The 22,120-nt window shown below is 41.1% G+C and overlaps 1 protein-coding gene across 1 annotated transcript; it reads right to left on the bottom strand.

Moving 5' to 3' along the window:
- Positions 1-435: 435 nt before the first annotated feature.
- gata4 (GATA binding protein 4) lies at positions 436-9,029 on the bottom strand. The gene is made up of 6 exons (XM_026999900.3): positions 8,255-9,029; positions 3,867-4,033; positions 2,709-2,834; positions 2,420-2,501; positions 2,170-2,300; positions 436-2,057 (listed from the first exon to the last, which is right to left on the bottom strand). The coding sequence occupies exons 1-6, from the start codon at positions 8,808-8,810 to the stop codon at positions 1,932-1,934; spliced, it is 1,188 nt and encodes a 395-aa protein (XP_026855701.2). The 5' UTR covers positions 8,811-9,029; the 3' UTR covers positions 436-1,931.
- Between the last annotated feature and the right edge of the window lie 13,091 nt (positions 9,030-22,120).

Genomic DNA, 22,120 nt, shown 5'->3' with positions numbered 1-22,120 from the left:
CTCAGCGCCGGGGAAGCAATAAAAATCGTGAGCGGCTGGCGTGATGCCCCGCCTCTCTGTGTTCGCGCTAGCCTTACTGCCTGGGAAGGTTCTGATTGGTCATCTCCTGTCTTACGCGTAACTGTTACAGAGATCAGAAGTAGGAACCAACAGTGCCAAACCTTACCAAGTGATCCGCAAACTCTGCTTAAGTATAGTATTACAGTATTTAGTTACATCGTCATATATTAGATATTATTCACAACGTAACATTACCTGGAAAAATGAAAGCCTAATTGTATTAGTCATATTTGATGTTTGGGTCAAACTGTAATTTGAAAGAACTCTTGAGTTTGTTTTATGCATCATATAGTTTGTTTTATGCATATAGGATCTTCCACCATTCCACCATTTTGACAAAGGCAAAAAAAACCCCCACAAAAAAACAAGGAAAGATGGTTTGAATCTTATTTTTTATGTTTCTCTTAATCATCATACACAGTGCGAAAAGATATATAGTGTAATAAGATCATCACTGTTACAGACCATGATGATCCTGTGGTCATTTGCACTTTATTTGTTCTGTTCATGTGGTATCTTGTTACTCAGAGGTTAACCACTATAACAGTGAGGTGTCCATACATAGTCTACATATGTTTTATACACATTCATATACTGTAAATTACAAGAGCGCAGCCAAATAAGGACAAAATAACACTGTTCAAAGTATAAAGGGGATGCTCAGTGATGACCTAACCTACAGTTAGAACCCTGTGCTGAATGAAGGTAAATGCTTGTCCCTGCTTTCTTCAAGTCAATAAATATATGGAGCAATTGATCTCAAAATGAAAAGGAAAAAAAATCAATAAATGCTAAATCAAATGTGAAAATTTGTGGTGCATTAGTATGCATAAAAAAACTTAATATCAAATAGAAATTAGTATGGAAGGTATTATTTGATTTTTGTTCAGAAAAGTAGTTTAGGCTATTTGCCTATGTGATAGGAGTTCTTATGGACAGTTATTACAATTTCTGACTCAAAATATAAGAATTTTATAGGCCTCTTATTGTGATGTCAGTTTATGTGTATGGAATGTGTACAATGGGGGAAACTGTAATTTGAAACATTGTGGCGTGGATTTGGAGAGTTTCTTTTTACCACAAAATAACAAACGGAGTGCTTTGACTTTGTTTCAAGTTATCTTTTAACATAGTTCTCTTTTTTCTTGACTTATAGGAAACTCCTGTCTCTTGAACACAGAGTATATGTCTAATATGTAATGTTTCTTAGTGAAGTTAGCAAAGCTAGTACTAAACACATATTCTTTTTTTGCTGTTAGAACATTGCAAACAATGAAGTCAAAGGCCAGTCATAATATAAAAATCATTAATACAATCACACAATCAAAGTTGTCACTTTTTCATATAAAGGTGACAGTGTCACATCATTTAAATGGTTGGTGGGGTGGGGGGGGTGTTTGGTATGTTGTGCTGAGAGCAACATGTTAGCAATAATAAGGCACATGAGGTTGTTTGATTGTCATTTGATAAATATCCGAGGCACTTCATTAATATAATCTGTGATTGTTTCACAAGATATTTTATGTTCTTGCATTCAGTCTTTGGTCTCAGGTATTATGGGTCCCAGGAATCTTTAGCCTTGTGAGAGGCCATTTTCTTTTTTAGTGCATTCCACGCTTGTCTAGTTCACACCCTCCATTAAGTGACACTTGCCTTGCATGTCTGGATCCTTAAAATGCTTCTTCTAGTTTCACTGCATTTTTTATTGTTTAAGGACACATTGAGGGTTGTGTTGTCTTGTGGTTGTGTTTCTTGGGTTTTTGGGATTGCTGTTTTGCTTCTTTTAGGGTAGATCATTCCGCTGTGCTGTGGATCCTTCAAACATACAAGTCGGATCTGCGGCGTCTGACCAGGGGATGTCACATTTGAACCTAAGCCAGAATCAGGCTGTTCCAGGGCTCAGTCTTGGAGCAGGGTGCCCCTGTGTGGGTTCCTGGGGAGAGCTTTAGGTTTGAAGCTCCACTCAGACTTCCCATGTAGGCCGGAATAGCGGGGACCTGAGGGGAACATATCAGTAGCTCACGTCATGCTTTAAATATAGACAAAACTACGAACTGTATGCTCACACTTAAGCATGTTTATGCAGGGTAAGCATTTGTGTCTGCTTACCTGTGTGTGGATGTTATGACGGGAATAGAGAGTAGGCGTATCCGGCTCAGTTTTAATGGTGCGGGGCTCTGCTATGGTACCACTGGTGCCAGCTGCACTAGAGGGGTTATGGCCATCAGTCCCAGGGGTTCCTGTCAATCGCAAGCCCAGGGAGAGGAGGGTTCATTATTATGCATTGATTACATTCATCTTTCATCTCTATTTCCTCTTTAGGGTTGTAAACGTTTGTCTACAATCAGTCATGACATACCAGGCTTGGACTTGTTAAGGCTTTTGGGTTTGCGCTTGCGGGTCTGAATCCCTTCTTTTTTCATGGCCAGAGGACGAGGAACCTGCACAGAAGAAGAGTGGATCAAAACAGATTCACAGACAGCGTTACGTCATTAGATACGCTACCACGTTAGGTTTAGAATGGAACCACATCTTTTGATTCAGTGTCTCCCTCCACTGGTCATATCTTAACAGTATTTTTAAATTAATATCAGTTGTGCAGTCCTGTGTCAGACTTGTTGAGAACACATTGCTTCTCCATGTCTTACCCCATGTAGTTTCATGTAGAGGCCACAGGCGTTACACACAGGCTCCCCTTCAGTGTTTCGTCTCCACAGGGTGGTGGTGGTAGTGTGACAGTTGGTGCAGGATAACCCAACCCTCCTGGAAGCAGACTGAGTGGGAGCGTGTGTGGAAAAAAAAGAGACAGAGAGAGGGTTTTGTTGTAGCTCAATGCCCTGTTATGGCCCAACCCAGAGAGTTCTTTTGGGAATGGGTTTATTCTGCTCATTCAAAGAAACTCTGAAGTTATTCCTTGTCAGCACCCAAACCAGCTAAAAGATAAAGCTCTTAGCAGACAAAAATGAAGCACACAAAGATTTTAGTATAGGAATGGTTTAGCAAGAAAATAACTGGTTACAGTTTTTACATACATTGAGATTGAAAAAAGTTGGTTTTGGAGACTGGTGGTTGCTAAAGGGAAGGTTCACCCAACATCATATACCTATCCACCCAAAATCACACACTTTGCTGAGTTTTGCTAGTAGCTTTGGAGGTTAGAGTGAAATGTAAGAAATAGCCTAGATATAACTAAACATTTCTTTATTCCATATAAAAAGAGCATAAACTGCAGCTTTATAAAACACATTAAATATGATATTATCATATTAATATTACTATCTGTAACGCGTGGTGGCCCGAGTGCCGCAGGGCGAGGGGCAGGAGGCAAACACTCCAGCGACTGGGACGTACATTTATTTACATAAGCACAAAACGATAACGGCAGGCACAAGCATTACAAACATTAACACGAACATGAAACGGTTAACAAGAAACAAGCAAAATAAACACGCATACGTTTATCAACGAAAAAGGGACCATTACATCAACACGTTACATCCACAATGACTAACAATCCTGCACACTACGAAGAGGGTTTAAATATATAAACAAAACAAGGTGCAGATGTGGCCACCAACTACGATCCTCCCACTTCAAGTGGCTGGCCAACCCACGTGACTCGCGGGAGGCGGGCGTTCCGTGACACTATCTTTTATGGCCTAAAACCTTTTGCTTTCCTACATATGAGATTGCATAAATCTTCTATTTTACTTAGTTTCTGCTGTGTGTGCCACTTGTGATAACAGCGTTATAAGAATATTACAGATTATTATTTTCAGATTTGTGACAGACGGACTGGGACTCACTAGTCGTCTCTGAGGTTTGATCAGTGGCCTGTTTATGCCATTCATCTTGTGGTACAGTCCACAAGCATTGCACAGGTAATGACCGGTTCCATCCCGCCGCCACAGAGGAGTGGACATGGCCCCGCAGTTCACACACTCACGGCCCTCTGCGAAATCGTCGAACAGCTCTGAGGAGAGAGTAAGAGAGTAACACACACTACACATACACACACACACATATATATATATATATATATATATATATATATATATATATATATATATATATATATATATATATATATATATATAACACTAAGAAATAATACTAAGATGATTAACGTAAACAAACAAGGGATGTTTGTTGTACTCCAACCCCATTAAAAACATTTAAAAGTCCCAAGCCAAATATGTCAATGTCACCATGAGGAATCTCTGCCTGACTTTTATGCTTTGCTTTATTAATAGAAAGCGCTAACGAGTCTTTTGACCAGCAGGGGATGCTATTTGTCATGGTTTAGCACCAGGGGCCTGCTGTTTCTCTACATGAGACAGGTCCTGATAAAAAAAAGTCTGCTCTGTATATAGAGCAGAAATTGAGCTAATGTTTATAAATGGAAGCATCACATAGAATCTCTGAGGGTCTCTTAACAGCCATGCTGAAGGATGAATTAGTATGGACAAATAGTAGAAAAGGAGGGCGAAGACACACTCACTTTGTGTGTTTATTTCTTTAGAATTTAAGACTGAGTGGTGTTCATTATTTTCCAATGATATTGTGCATGCATTTTTGACTGGCTGTTACTGTCAAACTGAATATCATTATCTATGACTGAAACTCTCTTCATACCTCCAAATATCTATAGGTAATTCTGTCCACTGTAAAAATAGACATTGATCAGTACTCACAGTGTACAACTCTGCCTGAGTGATAGCTTACATCTATAATGTAATATCAGGCATGATCATAAAGAAACATAAAGAAGTTCCCATAAACATGTTTCTACTAATCAAACATTACTTCTTAATTCTGAGTACAATCAATTTTATAGTGTTTCATAGTTTTATAGTACAAGTATGCAGAATTGGAGACACAAAGTGACCTCTTCCCAAGGTTCCCAGCCGCAGTGCTGTGGCCCCAACCTTGAGACTTGAGAGTCAGCCAACAAATGCAAGAAGAACAATGAACAAAAGAGCACTGACATCCTCAGCACACTGTTCCTCTCAACCTCGAATGCCAGTGGACCCATCCAGTACAAAACCGCAGCTACAGCCAATACATCATGACTGATACAGAGGACAAAATCTACTTTATTGTATAATTATCTGTGGTCATCCAGACTTAGAAACATTAGGCAGGCCGATTCATGATTCCTTTCTGGCAATTACAGGATTCCATTGTCCAGGGTACTGGAGAGATGCACTAAAGGTTTATGAACTGTCAAAATATTTAGACTTCTTGACTGATCACAAAAACTACTGGAAATACATGAAAGGAAGTGTGTTCTGAATGATAGAAAATGGCCTGATGGGTTTATTTTCAGACTGCTGAAGTCATCATCTTAATTAGACCAGCTGATTAGTTGTAAAGATTAGCATACTGTCTCGTGTGTTTTTGAGTGCTGGCTTTTATCAACAGATTAAAAAAGCAGGTTCCCATTTGTTCTGGTGTTTAAAAAAAAATTATTTAACAAGATTTGCTTTCTGGATAGAGCCTTGAATTACTTCACTACTTTATATGAAAATATTGAAAAGGGTTTATTCTGCACATTATATAGCACATATTGAGAACTGTCATGCCTACATTTTTGCATTTATTCTCTTATGATCAGTGATTGGGTGATAGTAGCTTAAATTAATATAAACTTTAAATGTCTACAAACTTGAGAACTCAGAAGAAGAAAAACAAAACACCTGATTATTAACTTGATCTTAAATGTTTGAAAAAAACATAGATTGCCATGGTGATCTTGCATTGATTTTTAAAGTAATTGATTTGGCGCAAAGTAAAAACAACACTGACATCGTTTGGGTGATCTTGAATTGAGTTTCAAGGAAATTTGTAAATACATGATTGAGGTAAAGTTTAAGCCTCTGCGTTTGGCCTCGACAGTACGATTTATTTCATGAAGCCTGACACACATCGTCTGTCACTTGTAACTGACACATATGAGCACATTTTAAATAGACCATAGACCTTAGAGAATAAGGCTGCTAGATAGTCGCGTTACAGTATATGACATGCAGACCTTTAGGTCTTATTTAAAGCAGAGAAAGGCATATATTCAGCCTGAAAGGAAGGTTTTAGAAATTGTTTATTATCAAGGTAAACTCAAATGCATGCCATGCCTATTTTTTTTTCCTGCTGACTCAGTCGTTAATAGCCTGCTCAAAGTCCAACTGTACCCCTTGATAGCAAACTGATATTTGGGTAACCACCTTAAAAAACACATGACATTGCAACCTAGGCCATTCTCGTGGTGGACTATAGGCCAGAAACAAGTTAGTCCATATCCCAGAATGCAATAATCCAATCAATCGTGACCATCGGGAGTTTCTGATTAGATAACGAATGGCTAATATTTAAACATTCACTATTATTTATATGCACGTGTTATTGTTCAGGTCGAACTTTCTACGATCACGCCTGTGTTTTGGAAGCATTTCATAACGTGGACAAAATTCCTAATGTCACGATAAAATAGACTACTTTGAGAAGGTTTTTTTTCCCCTAAAATATGCGTACTGTCGAGCAGCAATGAACATTTACGCAAAACTATAGTAGCCTATAAAAATGAAATTGTATTTAAGATCACTTTGCAGCCTAACAAATATGATTCCGTTTCGCTGTGGATTTGGATTAAAAGATTCAGTATGTGGACGCCTGTTATCGAAAGATTGAATGGAATTCATTAATTTAATTTATCTTAATTTTATGTATATTTTCATTAGTCAGCTATCGGAACACTTCTATCAGCTATTTTGGACTGTTAACTGTTGGATAGTTTGCAGTAGAATTCTGTAACATTCAACTTTGGTGCACGTTACACAAATATGGGTTAGGTAAAGACCTTTCTTTGAATTTGTTTTACGCTAAATATTCACGTAACGTGTCGAAATGTAGCCTATACAACCAGTCTCTTATTCGTTTATCTCCCCTTCTAATAATATTAGTTTAAAAACCTGTGAATGGCTGTTTGTTACCATCTAAAGTGATAAGATTAGACGCAACATTTAGGCCTGCAAACCTTCGTTTAAAACAATTTAAATCACGTGCACGAAATAATGTTGTAGGCTATTTTCTATTTAGTCTGATTTTCTTTTGGATATCTTTTTCACATAGCGGAAGCTCGCTCCATTTATAATTTACAAAATAAAGCAAAATAGGAAAATGTTAAACCATTCGATAAAACATTATGGTACAAACGACTACAGTGTAAAATAAACTATTTTTGGCTAGCACCTTTTTACAAGAACGAATTAGTTGAAATATTGGCCTGCATTTGCATTTTACGGCCCAAATTTAAGTGTCCACGGGAGGCTAATTTTACGTGTTTATCAAACAAACAAACACAAACATGTACAATTATCGAAACACTGAATATGATATTAAAAATGAAACATTAAAACGGTGGCACATTTTATAGTGAACAAAATGCCTAAAATGACAGTGGTATACAAAACAGTAACATAACCCCTGAAAGTCTTAAGTGCTGTGTAATATCGATGACTGAATGTATCTTAACGCTCACAAATACAATGTAAAAGAACCTTGCCTCAAAAGACAAGCCCTTACTCCTAGGTAACTTTGCATAAATCTTTAGGCTATATGTAATTGTTTTTAACCATCGTAATCCATTAAGATGTTTACAGTGTGAATCACTAAAATGTACACAATTTAAGTAAATACCGCTACATCGTTTTCCACGCTTCCATGCTTCAGTTTTAAATCACTGCAGTAACGCAGCTGTTGCTTTTCTTTAAAAACAAACCGAATATATCAGTTGATACAGTGATTATGAAGTGTTGAATGAGACATGGAGTGCAAAGATACTGCTCTTCGAAAAAGGGTGTCAAGATTAACATGTAAACAGATAATAACTGAAAATTATATGGACGGAACAAGCCGGCTGATAAAAAGACCAAATCCATGAAGCTGACATTCATATAAGTCCGCCGAATTGAGCAGCAATGAACAAGCAGAGTATACACAAATTCTACGTTAAAACTCGTTTGAACATGTTCAAATTCCACTTTATTTCTAGGTCTAAATATTTTCTGCATTACAACGAGTCCAACCCAGCAGTGTGGGTTCATTTTTGCCACCGTTATGGAACGTGAGATACGTTTTGTCAGTTAGAGATGTTTAAAATAGCCATAGTCACTGAGTAACATCCCCAAATTCTTACCTAAATTTGGATGTCTTGTCGCAGCGCCTGTTCCTCCGGTCTGTAGGCTATGAAGCACCGAACTGTCGAAGTGAGACGCTGTCCATGTTCCCCCCATATTCGGGCTCACGTACGCCGTGTACGGAGTGTGATACGACCCACCCAGGCCACGGGAACCGTAATGTTCCCGACCGTTAGTGGAGATGTTAAGTGGGCTCGTGTACGTTGTACTTTCCCTGGCGGTCGCGACCCCAGATGTTAGAGGCGGGCTTGTGGTGGAAAACGTAAAACGCGGGGATACTGGGGAGTGGTGCGCGCTAGCCGAGTTGTAGGACGGGACCGTCTCAACTCCCGGCTGTGCCCAAGCGGAGTGACTGGGCGCTGTGCTAGTCTGCTGCGAAGCGCTGTGCGTCTGGAGGTACGGGAGAGTCGTGATCATCGGGGTAACTCGGGTAGTAGGCACGTAGACCGGAGACGTGGCCGCGGTGGCAGCACTGTGAAGGAAGCTCGGTTCGTAAGACGGGGGTCCGTGGTTCGTTGTCATGGTTATACCTTGATACATGTCCACGCTGCACATGTGGTCATCCGCCAATATTTCACAGTACTGGAGCTCTTACGATTCTGCTGCCGCGTGGAAATTCACTTGTACCCTGCTCGCCGGCTCCAAGCAGTTCTACACTGGTGACCTTTATCTTTCCCTCGCGCAAAGCATTTTGTGCTGTGCTTCAAGCTCCTGCGCCTGGTCAGAAGCAGTGAAACTGTGATGTAGGGATGGGGTGTGAATGCATTCTCTCTCCCTCTCTCTGTTTCTCTCTCTCTCTCGCTCGCTCTCTCTCGCTCTCTCTCTCTCGCTCTCTCTCTCTCGCTCTCTCTCTCTTTCTGTTTCGCTTTCTCTTTCTCTCTCTCTCTCTCTCTCTCTCTCTCTCTCTCTCTCTCTCTCTCTCTCTCTCTCTCGAAGACTTGTTTTCTCCGCCCCATTTAAACGAATTATTCCACGTTTAAATGTAATTATACGCAAATAAAAAGCATTTACTATGAGGCACAATATGATTCCTAAATTACCTTTTTATAGTTCAGTTATATACGTTTAATAATTGCTTTTTTTGTCAGCAACAACCTACATTTTCTGTTGTTAAATATATGCACGCTCCCAAGTCTATACGCACATTAAACTACATCGCCTATAATCACTATTTTCTGGCTGATATTTAGAAAATAAAGATTTAATTAAATAGGCAAAAAATAATTTCTTTATTGTTGTATTAAGTATTAAAACTACTTGCAAATTTGTTTTGAAGAGAAAAATTAAACACATTAGAAATAGACTCTACTTTATTGGCCAATATTTTATAAAATACAAGATAATGTTATTCAGGATAAGACTTCAGTCGGACTAGTAACTACCATGCCTTTACTTACTAAAAGACAACTTACTAACGACTGTATAACAATAAGAATGAGAATATATGCGACTGAAAATAAGATATATTTTAGAATATTGCATGCGACGGTAGCATACGTCTCCAATCGAAAATTCTGTCTTACATAGCAAACAACCGCCACCCCACCAAAAAAAAACCCCGAAAGTTGTGAAACACAGTTGAATTACAATAATATATTACCTTTGCTTAGGCCATTGTTAGGCTAAACAACATCAGCAGCAACAAGAACAGGAACAACAACAACAACAAATATAAATATTATTATTATTATTATTATTATTATTATTATTATTATTATTATTATTAATAATAATTAACAACAACAACAGCAATAATAATAAGGAACCCTGAATTTACCAACTTGGCCGAAAATGCGTGTCTTAGTGTCTGTCAAAAATGATCAATGTCCTGCTCACTGCCGAAGGCCACCGCGCGACGCCAGTATTATCCAGAGCTTTAGGTGTCGGAAGTCTCCGTGTTGTTGTTGTGGACAGATTTATAGCCGTCACCAACGTTGTTAGAGCATTTCATTGTCCGTTCATTTCCCTTTTCAGTGTCACTTTGAATTATGCGGATCACCATTTTGTTGTTGGCGTGTGCATCTGTGTATTTCCGTGCTTCTTAAGGCTACTTTTTAGGTTTCTTAGATTAGGTAAATACAATAAAATAAAATTAAATTAACGCCTCAGGGTTTGTAAATTATTATCCCACTTTATAGACAGACATCTACACTGTGAACATGCAATGTGAGGCAATTCTGAATGACGTAAATTATACTGTGACGTTCGCGCGTTTCCTAAATTATTTTTCATCCAAAACCGCCTTTACGGATATTTGTCTGTCTGTGCATTCGTCTCGCCTCTGCCTACGTCACCGCCGTCGCCGCGTCTCCGGTATATCAGCACTCCAGAGAGGAGGGAAGAATAATCCCAGCTGTGCATATCGGATCCTTTTCCTCCCGGACTCTGACTCCATCTGTAAAGCACACGACGCTACGGGGTCTGCTATAGTGACCGCAGTGAGGTCAGGTCGTCGCTGTAGCGACCACTGTGCATGTTTCCATAGCTGCTGCCTGGTCTGCGATCCCAGTCAGGGTCATGATAAAGTAGATCCACGACCAACAGCTTGGCAGGCGCGCTGAAACAATCTACATCCATCTGAAAAGATAGAGACTTCAGAGATGAGAAAATGTGCTACAGTGTCTCATTACTGATCCAAAACATGACTTCATTTAGGCCAAAAGAGAAACACTGCCCTAAAAATCGTTTTTTTTTTTTTGTTTTTTTTTTTGGGGGGGGGCACCCATCACTTTTCATTAATACATCAAACATTTTATGCAGCTGTCGCATGTATTACACTTGAAAAAGCCTTCTAATACTAATATGATACTGGAGAACAAAGTATTCTTTACACATCCAGGACACACCATACACTGGGCTGCATTGTTCCCCTTCCCCCAGAATGGAGGATATTGTCCCTTTGGAAAATCTAAATTGTGAATGTGTAACTTTTGATTGCCATTAATTCTCAATGAAATGTAGTGATGACAGCCAGAGGAATGGAAGGTCCCTAGTGCCAGAGAGCAAGTGTGAAGCAATATAATAGATTTGCCTTCTTAGTCTGCCAATCAAAAAACCCTGAAGAAGAATTAAAACATGTTAATACACAGTACAATTAATTTGGAGTTAAATGTTCCTATTATGTTGTGGGTTCTCAAGAAAAAACTCACATTTTGTATATTTGTCTCTCTCTCTCTCTCTCTCTCTCTCTCTCTCTCTCTCTCTCTCTCTCTCTCTCTCTCTCTCACTCTCTCTTTCTGTGTGTGTGTGTGTGTGTGAGCCCTGTCTGAAAAGCAGCCTGTGAAAAGCCCCTCAGCAGCGCCTGTGTAATGCCTACGGGCCAGAATCCTGACAGCGTTGTATGAATGAGGTGCTGGCTGAAGCACTGGAAGGGACAGATAGAGGAAGCGAGTAGGAGGAGTGACAGAACTCAGCGATGAAGCAGTCTGTTTCAGGAAAAGAGGAAGATGAAGGAATGCTATAGTCTGTATTAGCCTATATATTTGTTATATAGGTTAATACATATAAATATGTTTGCATGTGTGATGTTTGTGTTCTGGAGTCTGGCTTCATTAGTATCTTAGGATGCATGCCCCTGTGGATGGCTGAGCAGACACCCAGACTGTAGGGGGTCGCTCTTCCTGTTGGGAGCAGCGGCTCCAGGAAGGACTCTTCAGACAGAGACATCGGTGGAGCAGAATGCGGAAAGCCCTGTCAATGTTTTTGCAGAATCGCTTTCCTCTTTCTTCTTCACCTACCTCCTGTTTCTCTTCCACTCTTCCATTCCCTTTCACGTAACCTGCAGTTGAAAACCTTTTTTTTTTTTTTTGGCTTTTTTTTTTCCTCCTGAGAGCACAAACTTCTCACCCCTCTTGCTCCTGGCAGCCCTGTTGACCTTTGCTGGTTCATGCGTCGAGCTTCGCTGTGTTGACCTGCAGGTGTGGTTTGATGTGGGTGTGGTTTGATGCGTGCGTGCACCAAGAACGGGGCCAGTTGAATGTGTCCTGTGTAATGCAGGGACAGGACTGATTGGACATCACTCACATGTGCTTTCTCTGAGCTTATCTAGGACACGGTGCTATCTTCCAACATCAATTACACCTGGATCGGGCTGAGTGGATGCCATGCGTGAATGTCTATATGCAGAGCAACAATCAGGCTCGTGTTGACCAGCGCGTGCTGAGTTTAATTACGTCTATCTGTCATCAGAGAAAATGAGCCTGTCTGAGAGGTCTGTGATCTGTTCATCAAACCTTCAGATGAAACATTATTGGAGGAGGTTATCTGGCTTTGATAGAGTAATAGTTTTGGAAGGAGGCATTATAATGAATGTTTTGCGTAGGACTTGATCATGTTTGCATGATAAGTGTTGGGGTGTGTTCTTGACAGTGGTTTGAGTGTAGTGATAGGTAGTGAGGCTCTGTGTTTGGGTTGTGATTAAGTCATGGAGTGTTGCCATTACAGATAAGCTTCTTGCTTGTCCACTTTGTTTTTTAGGCTTAGTGAGGACACAAATCTCAAAACACAAAAAAAGCACACATGCAGACATGCAGGCAGGCAGGCACACATGCATGCACAAATGCGCAGACACCTTATCTATGATTCCCTCTGGTAATCACCAGGAAATCTGAGGTAAGGCAATAGTGACTTTGCAGCAACACTAATATGTCAGGCCTGAGCCAATGAATTGGACTGTTGCACTATTACATCCTTTCACTGACACATTGAGCCAATCTATGAGCCAATAGATTGCCCTCATCCCCATGACTGGGCAAGGCAGGGGTAGAGGAGGTTACAAGCAGAGTCAGGCTCTTCTGTGCTATGCGTTCACCCATTTTATCCATGTTTTTTTATTTATAGCTCCACTGGCCGTATGAGAGAGCGAGAGAGAGAGAGAGAGAGAGAGAGAGAGAGAGAGAGAGAGAGAGAGGGATAAAAAGGAGGTGGGGGGAGTGGGATCCCAGGACCTCACCCTGAGATAAGAGCAGTACAAAGTCCGGCGGCCAAGCAAACACTGAGCCAACAGCCCGCTGAGCTGCTGATAACAGCAGTTTTGCCATCGACCAGTGCCCCACTGCAGCGGGGCTGCCCATGCTCTGTGCATCAGTCAGACACACAGTGTGGAGGAAGAGCTGGTGGTACCTTCCTGCAGAGTCTTGTGTCACACTTCGTACTGGACACTTCATTAGACACCTGGACAAGGATATCGAGTGGCTATTATATGCATTACGGTGGTGCAAATTAGCATGCAAATTATATTAATTGCTTTAATTAGAGTAATGGATCAACAGGAAATTAGCACTGTCCTTAATGTACCTTGGTTAGGAATTTCTTTACAGTATCAGCAGCCAATTTTAGCTGTTTTTGCAGGTCTATTGTGGAATGCAGTCTGAGCTTTATTATGACAATGTCTGCACTTTTACTGTCAGAACCTACATGGGTAGGACAGTGATAATAGCTAGTCAAAAATATGTACTTCTTTTCCCAATGTAAGTGGCCTGATTGGGGCTTCCAGCCATTGTCGTTCACCATGTGCTCTGAAGTGGAAGCTCTTGTCTCACTATGTAGGGCCTGCAGACATAAAGCTCTGACATTTCGCTACATTTCAACATCATAGTTGTGCCAAATTCTGACTGCTGCTCCTTCAGCTGATAGGTCGCTTCTGCCTACTAGACCAGGAAGCTGCTTTCTGGAGCAGCAGAGTTTGGAGAACTGTGTCACTAAGACACCTTGCCATGCTTTCAAAGACACACACCCTCATGCATTGGTGCATGTGAGGGTTCAGTTTGATTTCAAACCTGTTCGCTTTAAATGCACATATGAAGCATCTGAGGGTCATATGTGAAAGGTTAACTCGCTGTAACAGCAGGAAAAACTAAAACACTGTCCCTAATTAATGAATATAGTTCTCCACTTTAATTTCACATACCATAAAAGAACAAATCTACAAATGTTTATGTGTAGTGAAGAACATATATATCTAGTAAAGTGTCTGCTTTAGCTCTATTCATAATTCTTTCTATAAAGAACCTTTATAAATTCACTTACAAACACAACTAGCTAACATCAGTCATGTGATTAACAGCAGATGTTTGGCCCACTTGACTGAGCAGAGCAATGGTGTTAGATGTTTCAATGGGCATAAATGGATGTACCAATCAGCAGCTTATTTATAGCAGTAAACACACTTATAGCAGTAAAGTAGCAGTAAAGTGTACCTAATAAAGTGTTAGCGCACACTGAAAAGCCCAGATATTTACAAAGAGGGCAAAGTTGAGGTCACTGCTGTTATGTGAAAGATGAAAAATATATCTGTCGGTGAGCCAAGCACCTAGCAGGAGGGACACATCCACATCCACACACACACACACACACACACACACACACACACACACACACACACACACACACAGACATACACACAGACATACACACAGACATACACACAGACATACACACACACACACACACCACCTGCTACGGATACAATCACCCACTTACTGAAGATTGCCCTCACCTGTTTCTGATTTCATCACAGGTACCTGCCGTCAGTGTTGTGCATTGCCAAACCATCAACTTGGTGAGCCATATCGTGCAGTACATATGCTCACCACGGGTAACCACATACTGCTCGTCACGCCATGTACCGCTCGCCACGCTACGGCTCGCCACGTACAGCTCGCTACGCCATGCACCGCTCGCCACGCTACGGCTCGCCACGTACAGCTCGCTACGCCATGCACCGCTCGCCACGCTACGGCTCGCCACGTACAGCTCGCTACGCCATGCACCGCTCGCCACATGTTTCTCCATGCTGACAATTTGGCAATGCGCAGCACTGATGGCAGGTACCTGTGGGCTGGTTACCTGCTTCAGAGCCCTCCAGCTTCTGAGTTCTTACTGCTGTTCATTCAGTGTTCATTTGAGTGCTCGAATACGACATCATTGTGGAGAATATAGATGCTCCAGAACTCCACTGACCTCTCGCTCTGTGCTGCCAGCTTCATAATATCTTAGGCACTGTGAAAGGCCATTTATGACTTTAAGATGTACTGACTATACCCTTAAGATGAAAATTTAGCAGATTGCTTACACTTTTGGCAGAGTGTAATGTGTCTAAAACATGTGTCTGGCATGAGTGTTATAAGCAGGACTCCTGGAATAAAACTCTGCACCTCTGTCAGATATGTTTTTATCATACCTTAAAAAGCAAAAAGACTGAGAGCTTGCACTTCCATGTGCACACACACACACACACACACACACACACACACACACACACACACACACACACACACACACACAATTACAGTAAATAATCCACTCAGTCTCAATCCACTCATCATACAGCATTCAACTTAATAAGTGTGAGAATATTCTTGTTTGTTAATTAGGATAAGGTCATTTGACAGCATGGACACAGCCCTCACACACACACACACACACACACACACACACACACACACACACACACACACACACACACACACACTCACATGCAAGCATTTGCACAAACTGATGTGGATTTTTTACCCGTTCTGAATGTCAGCGCACCAATGGGCAACGCACCTGCATGTCATGCCTAAATATAATAAACTCATCCTATTGGTGTTGGAACCCCCATTGCACACAAAGAAGAAGAGCTGTTGGAGAATCTCTGAGAACAATAGGGCCTCACAGCCCATCCCTTTATCAGTCTCACGTCTTATCGAGGGCTGTCTCTGTTAGTCTAACCCTCTCCACCCCCCTCCACCACCCCAGGGCTCTGCCGGACCCCCTTATCACCCCAGCCTGACGTCACCTCTCCCGGACGGAATGCTGGAGACGGACCCCTGATAGTGCTACCACACTGCTGGACTGTGGGAACAGCCGCTGCAACCCGGACACGGAATGCTGGCTGGGGTGCCCGCTTGTGAGTCCGCGTGACCGTTGTCCAGTCCGACCCAAGGAGTACCCAAACAGAACAGCCATCAGGACAGAAGCCTGGGGTAGAGCCACAGCGCGTAATGCGCTGCCACACTACAATGTCTATTGCCTAAGAAAAATTGTGTCAGAGTTGCCTTAAAAAGATCCCCTGATGACATGCAACCTACACTCACCTGGGACTTTATTAGAGGTACTTATAAAACTTGTAGGTACTCATAATTCTTGTAGCAGTTGTATACTTTTTTAGGTTCTTTTAGGTCTATTTTACCCATGTACAATTACTGTGGGTATTGTGTGGCTGGAATTGTGGGTATCATGCTGGTATGAGCTGTGTCATGCACAACAGTGTTTCTGAAGTCTTTTTTTAATACAAACGTCAGTGTCACTTCTATGCTGAGACTATTGCCACCTCAAACTGTCCAGTGAAGTGCTGTCCTGTAGGGGAGAAGCTTTCTATCAGTGAACAGCAAGATCTCGGCTAACACAGCAGTACATAGCAACACATAGACTATGGTCTCTATCTAATTAATAAATGTTTCTAATAAAGTGGGTGGTGAGGGCATAACGAACAAGGCTGAAGTACACGTGTCATCGCACCAATGAGGTCACTACTACGGGATTATGAACGAATAAGTCACTAGCAGTGTTTGTTACAGCTGTGATGAGCTATGTAAAGCAGACATTCTCTAAAGAGCAACTCTTATCTTAACCTCCAAACTTGGGGTACTCCACTTCATGATGGATAGTTCCACCACATAATATAATAATGAAATCATTATACCACATCATCATTTAAAGTAGCAGTAAAGTGGGAATATTTATGAACTGAAAGCCCATAGGCTGTAAATCTACAGTTTGGGGAAATCAAGGTTGTTTCTCCAAGAAAGCAATAAATTACTGCTGTGTGTGAGCAGTTGGACACAGGAATAAGGGCATACTTAGCCTTCCTGACTATCTTTATGTGGCTGTGTGAGTGCATGTAAGAATCTGTGTGAGTGTGCCTGTGTGTTAACAGGTGTCAGATGGCAAGGCATAGCCACATTTATGTAGGTGCAAGAGTCCCATACCCACCCCTGCCAGCTCCAGCTTGCTGTTCACTCTCCTCACCACAGTAACCCATGTACTGCACAGTGGCGCTGAGACTTTGTTTGCTGCTCTTTCATGGTCATGTTTTCATTCTCTTCTCCCTCCAACCACATCCGTCGATGACTTCATCAGAATCTGCATTACTCTGTGATGCTAATGATCACACACTCAGGGGTCGGGTGTGTGTTTCGTTCCTGAGCTGTGGGAAGGGGGGGAGAGATTGGATCAGTGCAGTATCACAGAACTCTCCATCCTTCTCCACCCCTCTCCATCCTTCTCCACCCCTCTCCTGTCCTTTCTCTCTCACTGTCTTTCTTCCTGCATAATCTGCCCAAGGCAGGAGCAGGGGGGAGGAAAAGAAACACGTCCTTGAGATGCAGGCAGTGAGAGGGGAGTTATGTCTCCCAATCTTGCACATCTCTCTCTCTCACACACACACACACACACACACACACACACACACACACTCTCTCTCTCTCACACACACACACACACTCTCTCTCTCTCTCTCACACACACACACACACACTCTCTCTCTCTCTCTCACACACACACACACACACACACACACTCTCTCTCTCTCTCACACACACACACACACACACTCTCTCTCACACACACAGACACACACACTCTGTCTCTCTCTTTCTGTCTCATTGTTGCTTGTTGTCACTCTGTTTCTGACACACACTCTTACACTCTCATTCTCTCTCTCTCTCTCTCTCTCTCTCTCTCTCTCTCTCTCTCTCTCTCTCTGTCTCTCTCTTTGTCAGGCACACACTCCCTAATTTTCTCTCACAGCTGCTGTGGCCTTGAGTGTAAATAATTGCTGAAGAAATGAAAAGACAGAAAAAAGAGAAGGCATGAGAAGAGGGACTGAGGAAGGACCAGGGAAGGAGCAAGACCTTTGGAGTTTTGATTTTTCATCTTTTCCTGCAATTAACCAGATTATCACTATTTCTAAAATGAAATTTTATCATATACTTTTTTACAAATGTCTATTACACTCTGGAGACATTTCGGGAGTAGCCTTTTTTGGTCAGTTTGCTCAGTTTATTACACTGAGGGAATCAAATATATAGCAGCACTACAACAACGTCATTCCCAAACACTAAAACAAATTTTACTGAACTTTCCTTTAATTGCATGAGATCCTCGACTATCACACTGATCTTAAGATTTTTGGAACACATTCTAATCGAATACAGCAACTTTGCTGTGGTCTTCTTGCGTGTTCTTCAGATTTTACTGTGTGGCAGAGCAGTGAAATACTCTAGCACGTCAATCCCAAAGCCTCACTGTAGCATCTTATGTGCGGATGGAACATTTGTGTCCGATAAGTAGCCCCCATCTGTGATGCGTCAGCATTCCTTCAAAGCAGTGTGACCCAGAGCACCAGAAACTCACCAAAGCCATATAATTCATGACACTATGTGTTAATAATCAACCACAGTATGAATGAAGTGGAGGCTTCGAGTTATGTATTTTATATGACAGTCTACTGTGTGTTGTGTTATATTTATGCAATAGCTTTCCATGCACTTCGAAGGAGGAACTGAGATCTTTTTGTTGAGTAAGTATTCATAAATGACACAGCTTTGAGGTCTTCTTAACCCACCAATTCCCTCACCAAGCTAAACTCATATCCTATCTGTTAGCCTTTTAACCCTCCTCCATCTCTGAAGCAAGAAAGGTAGAAAAATACTGTTCTCCCTCTCCAAACCTCCAGCGACAGCCTGATAAGACTCCATTAGTCTTTATAATTAGTTTGGAATAGTTGGTGTTGTCTTGTGTGGGTTTAATTCCACCCTGGCTCAATGCCAGAGAAGCATAAACTGACAGCTTGGAAACACTGCACAGATACACAAGAGTGTGTGCGTGTGTGTGTTTTTGAGTGTGTATGTGTGTTGTATGTGTTGGGATTAATCATAATCATCCCACTTAAGTGAATGCAGTAACCATTGTGTGTGGTTCTCTCAATCCACAGCTTCAAGAGAGAACTTGTGTGCAGACGGAGGGGAATTGAAAGAATGAAATGAATGATGAGAAGTTGAAGGGGGGAGCTGCATAGCATGCCGTAGATCGCTGAGCTAATGAGGAAGAGGAGGAGGAAGGTGTGCTGCCCAATGTTTACCTGCCCTGTCAAGACCCGACTGTGAACCCACTGTGTCCACATGAGCAAGAGATACAATCAGATAGCTCCTGTTCATGTATACACACAAATGCACATGCACACACACACACACACACACACACACACACACACACACACACACACACACACACACACACACACACACCTGCACGTTGCAGCCGATGTATAGCACACTCCTCTTTCCATCTACTGCTGCAGTATTGGGAGTTTCAGTGAACTATGAAGTGTTTTTGCCGATATCTGCTGCGAGTCTGGAGTGGCCCAGTGGCTCATTGGCAAAACATCGCCGCTTATCATTTTGAGTAAACATTATGACTACAAGCACGACCACGCACGTAGGCTGAGGGAAGAGGCAGCCAAGCTACGAAGTTCAGGGATGTCTTCTCGGAGCCATCAAAAAAGCAGACTGCGTAGGAATGTGGACAGAGTCTGATGAAGTAGATTCCCTGCTTGCAGTCTTGCTAATAGAGACTTTATGGAAAGGAGGAAAAGTTGAGAGTTCAGAGCAGACACAGAAGATGCTTCAAATATTCAAATACATTTTATACCATAGCCTAGCAACTCTCTCTCACAAACTCACACTCAACCCCCCACATGCACACACCCAGACATACATGACACCCTTGTAGGTCTTTGAAATTGATGAAATTGCCTCCCACAAACATATCTTTCATACAGTACACACAGAGAATTGATGTACTATTATTACAACATAAAACTAATTGTTCAAATTGAAAGCTGACACTGAACATCAAATGCATTGACTTAATGGCCAGGATTTATAAAGGAAAGTTAGTTGTAACCAGAGTTTATTTTTAATCATAGCCAACAAGGACAATTTAGAACTAAAGCCACATTAAATGAAGACACCAACTTGAGCTACCATTAGCTGTGATGCTATAAACTTCATATAGATATGAACTTACATACACCAGTGTTAATTTTATCTGATTGTTTCCAATAAATGCTAAGTTGTATCTGCAGGTCTCTTGAACAGTTCAAGAGACCTGCAGATACAACTTAACATTTATTGTTTCTTGATTGTCTTTTCCTGTAATGCAACACTATGTTGTTTTTTAAAAAAACTATTAAAAAAAATTATATCTTATATCTTGTGGAAAATAATTGCCTTGATCTTTGAATTTTCCTTATTTAAGTTAGATATGGAATTTGTAACAAGGACAGCACAAATAAATTAATTAAATAAACTAAGATGGGTATATGCAATTCTTTTCTATGAACCATTTGAGTGGACCCAAAATCTTTGGCTTTGTAGTACCTGAGACCACATACTCACTCTAGAGAACTACTGATATCATCACTCCTTAGACTGTAAACTGTTAAACCCAAATTAAAATGTGAAGATGATGTGCATGTACTAAGATTAAATCTTGTGGCAATTAAACTAGTCTTTGAGTGCAATAGCTTTTCTATGTCATTGTATAGTTTACTCAACTATTTTTCAGTCATTTCAAAACACTGCACCTACTACTTTTACAATTTTGGCAAATGCTATAATCCTTATATATCTGTGAGTATGACTGTAAGTGAACTACATGGGAATTGACCCCATGACCTTGGTATTACTAGCAACAGATCCTTTCTTCGTGAGGACAATGTTAGCTTGGGATTCCTAGCTATATTACTGTATGAAATGAAATGCAAAAACAAATGGGAGCTTGTTCAATAGGAAAGTTTCACTTTGAAAGATTCAACCAAATCTATGGAGAATGATGGAGAGCTGAATCAGTCCATCTGTTTGACTGTCTGTTAACCATATAGTTTTTTTCTTTGTGGAAAAAATATGTAAGGTCAGCTGTGTGGTCCTCTTGCGTGAGGAGTGCGGTTACGCTCTGTATGTGAGTGGCTGCACACATCTCTCTTTGTGGTATGAACTGAGATTGAGAATAGAGTTACTGCTTTCTGTTACAGCTTGGTTCAGCTGCACCTTCTGGGATCAGAGTGTTGTTACAACACTGAGATAAGCAAAGTAAACAGCTTAAAGCACACACACACACACACAGACACACAGACACACAGACACACAGACACTCACACACACACAGACACAGACACACACACACAAACGCACACACACAATGCCACACAATCAGAGTCTGATGTGGGATTATACAAAACACTGATGAATAGACGATGAAGGACACACAAGCTCTTCCACTCTCTCTGTATTTCTATCTTAATATAAAGATTTCTTTCATCTCATTATATGATTATTATGAGCATAATGTGTTTACAGTGTGGAGAACTTTGAGTATACAATAATAAGAAAAAAAATGTTAAAAGGAAAAACAATTATTATTATTATTATTATTATTATTATTATTACGTCTTAAAGATGAAATGTTCACTGGGTCAAAAAACAAAACGAAACAAAACAAAAAACAATCCTGTTATTGACAACAAAGAAAATTGAAGAAATACATCTGTCCAACTTGTTTCATTTGTCTGTCCATCTGTCCATTTCCATGTCCATCTCTCTGCCTTTCCATGTTCTTTGTCCTTGTGAGTCTGAGCTGTTGACCCCTCTTTGTAACCTATGGGGTGACCATGTTTATCTGCATCTAAACACGGATCAGATCGCATGCTCTCAGACCAACAGAGGAGAACAGCACTAGCACGGCATTTCAGGTCTCTGCATGTCTCTTCCCTCCATCTGTTCATCTGTGACACGACCCTCTGTTTTTCTTTCAATTGTACA

This window comes from Electrophorus electricus, chromosome 2, assembly GCF_041902795.1.
Source record: "Electrophorus electricus isolate QZ-2024a chromosome 2, ASM4190279v1, whole genome shotgun sequence".
Classification (NCBI taxonomy): Eukaryota; Metazoa; Chordata; class Actinopteri; order Gymnotiformes; family Gymnotidae; genus Electrophorus; species Electrophorus electricus.
The sequence above is the reverse complement of the archived record's forward strand: the minus strand, read 5'-3'. Positions and strand labels throughout refer to the sequence as shown.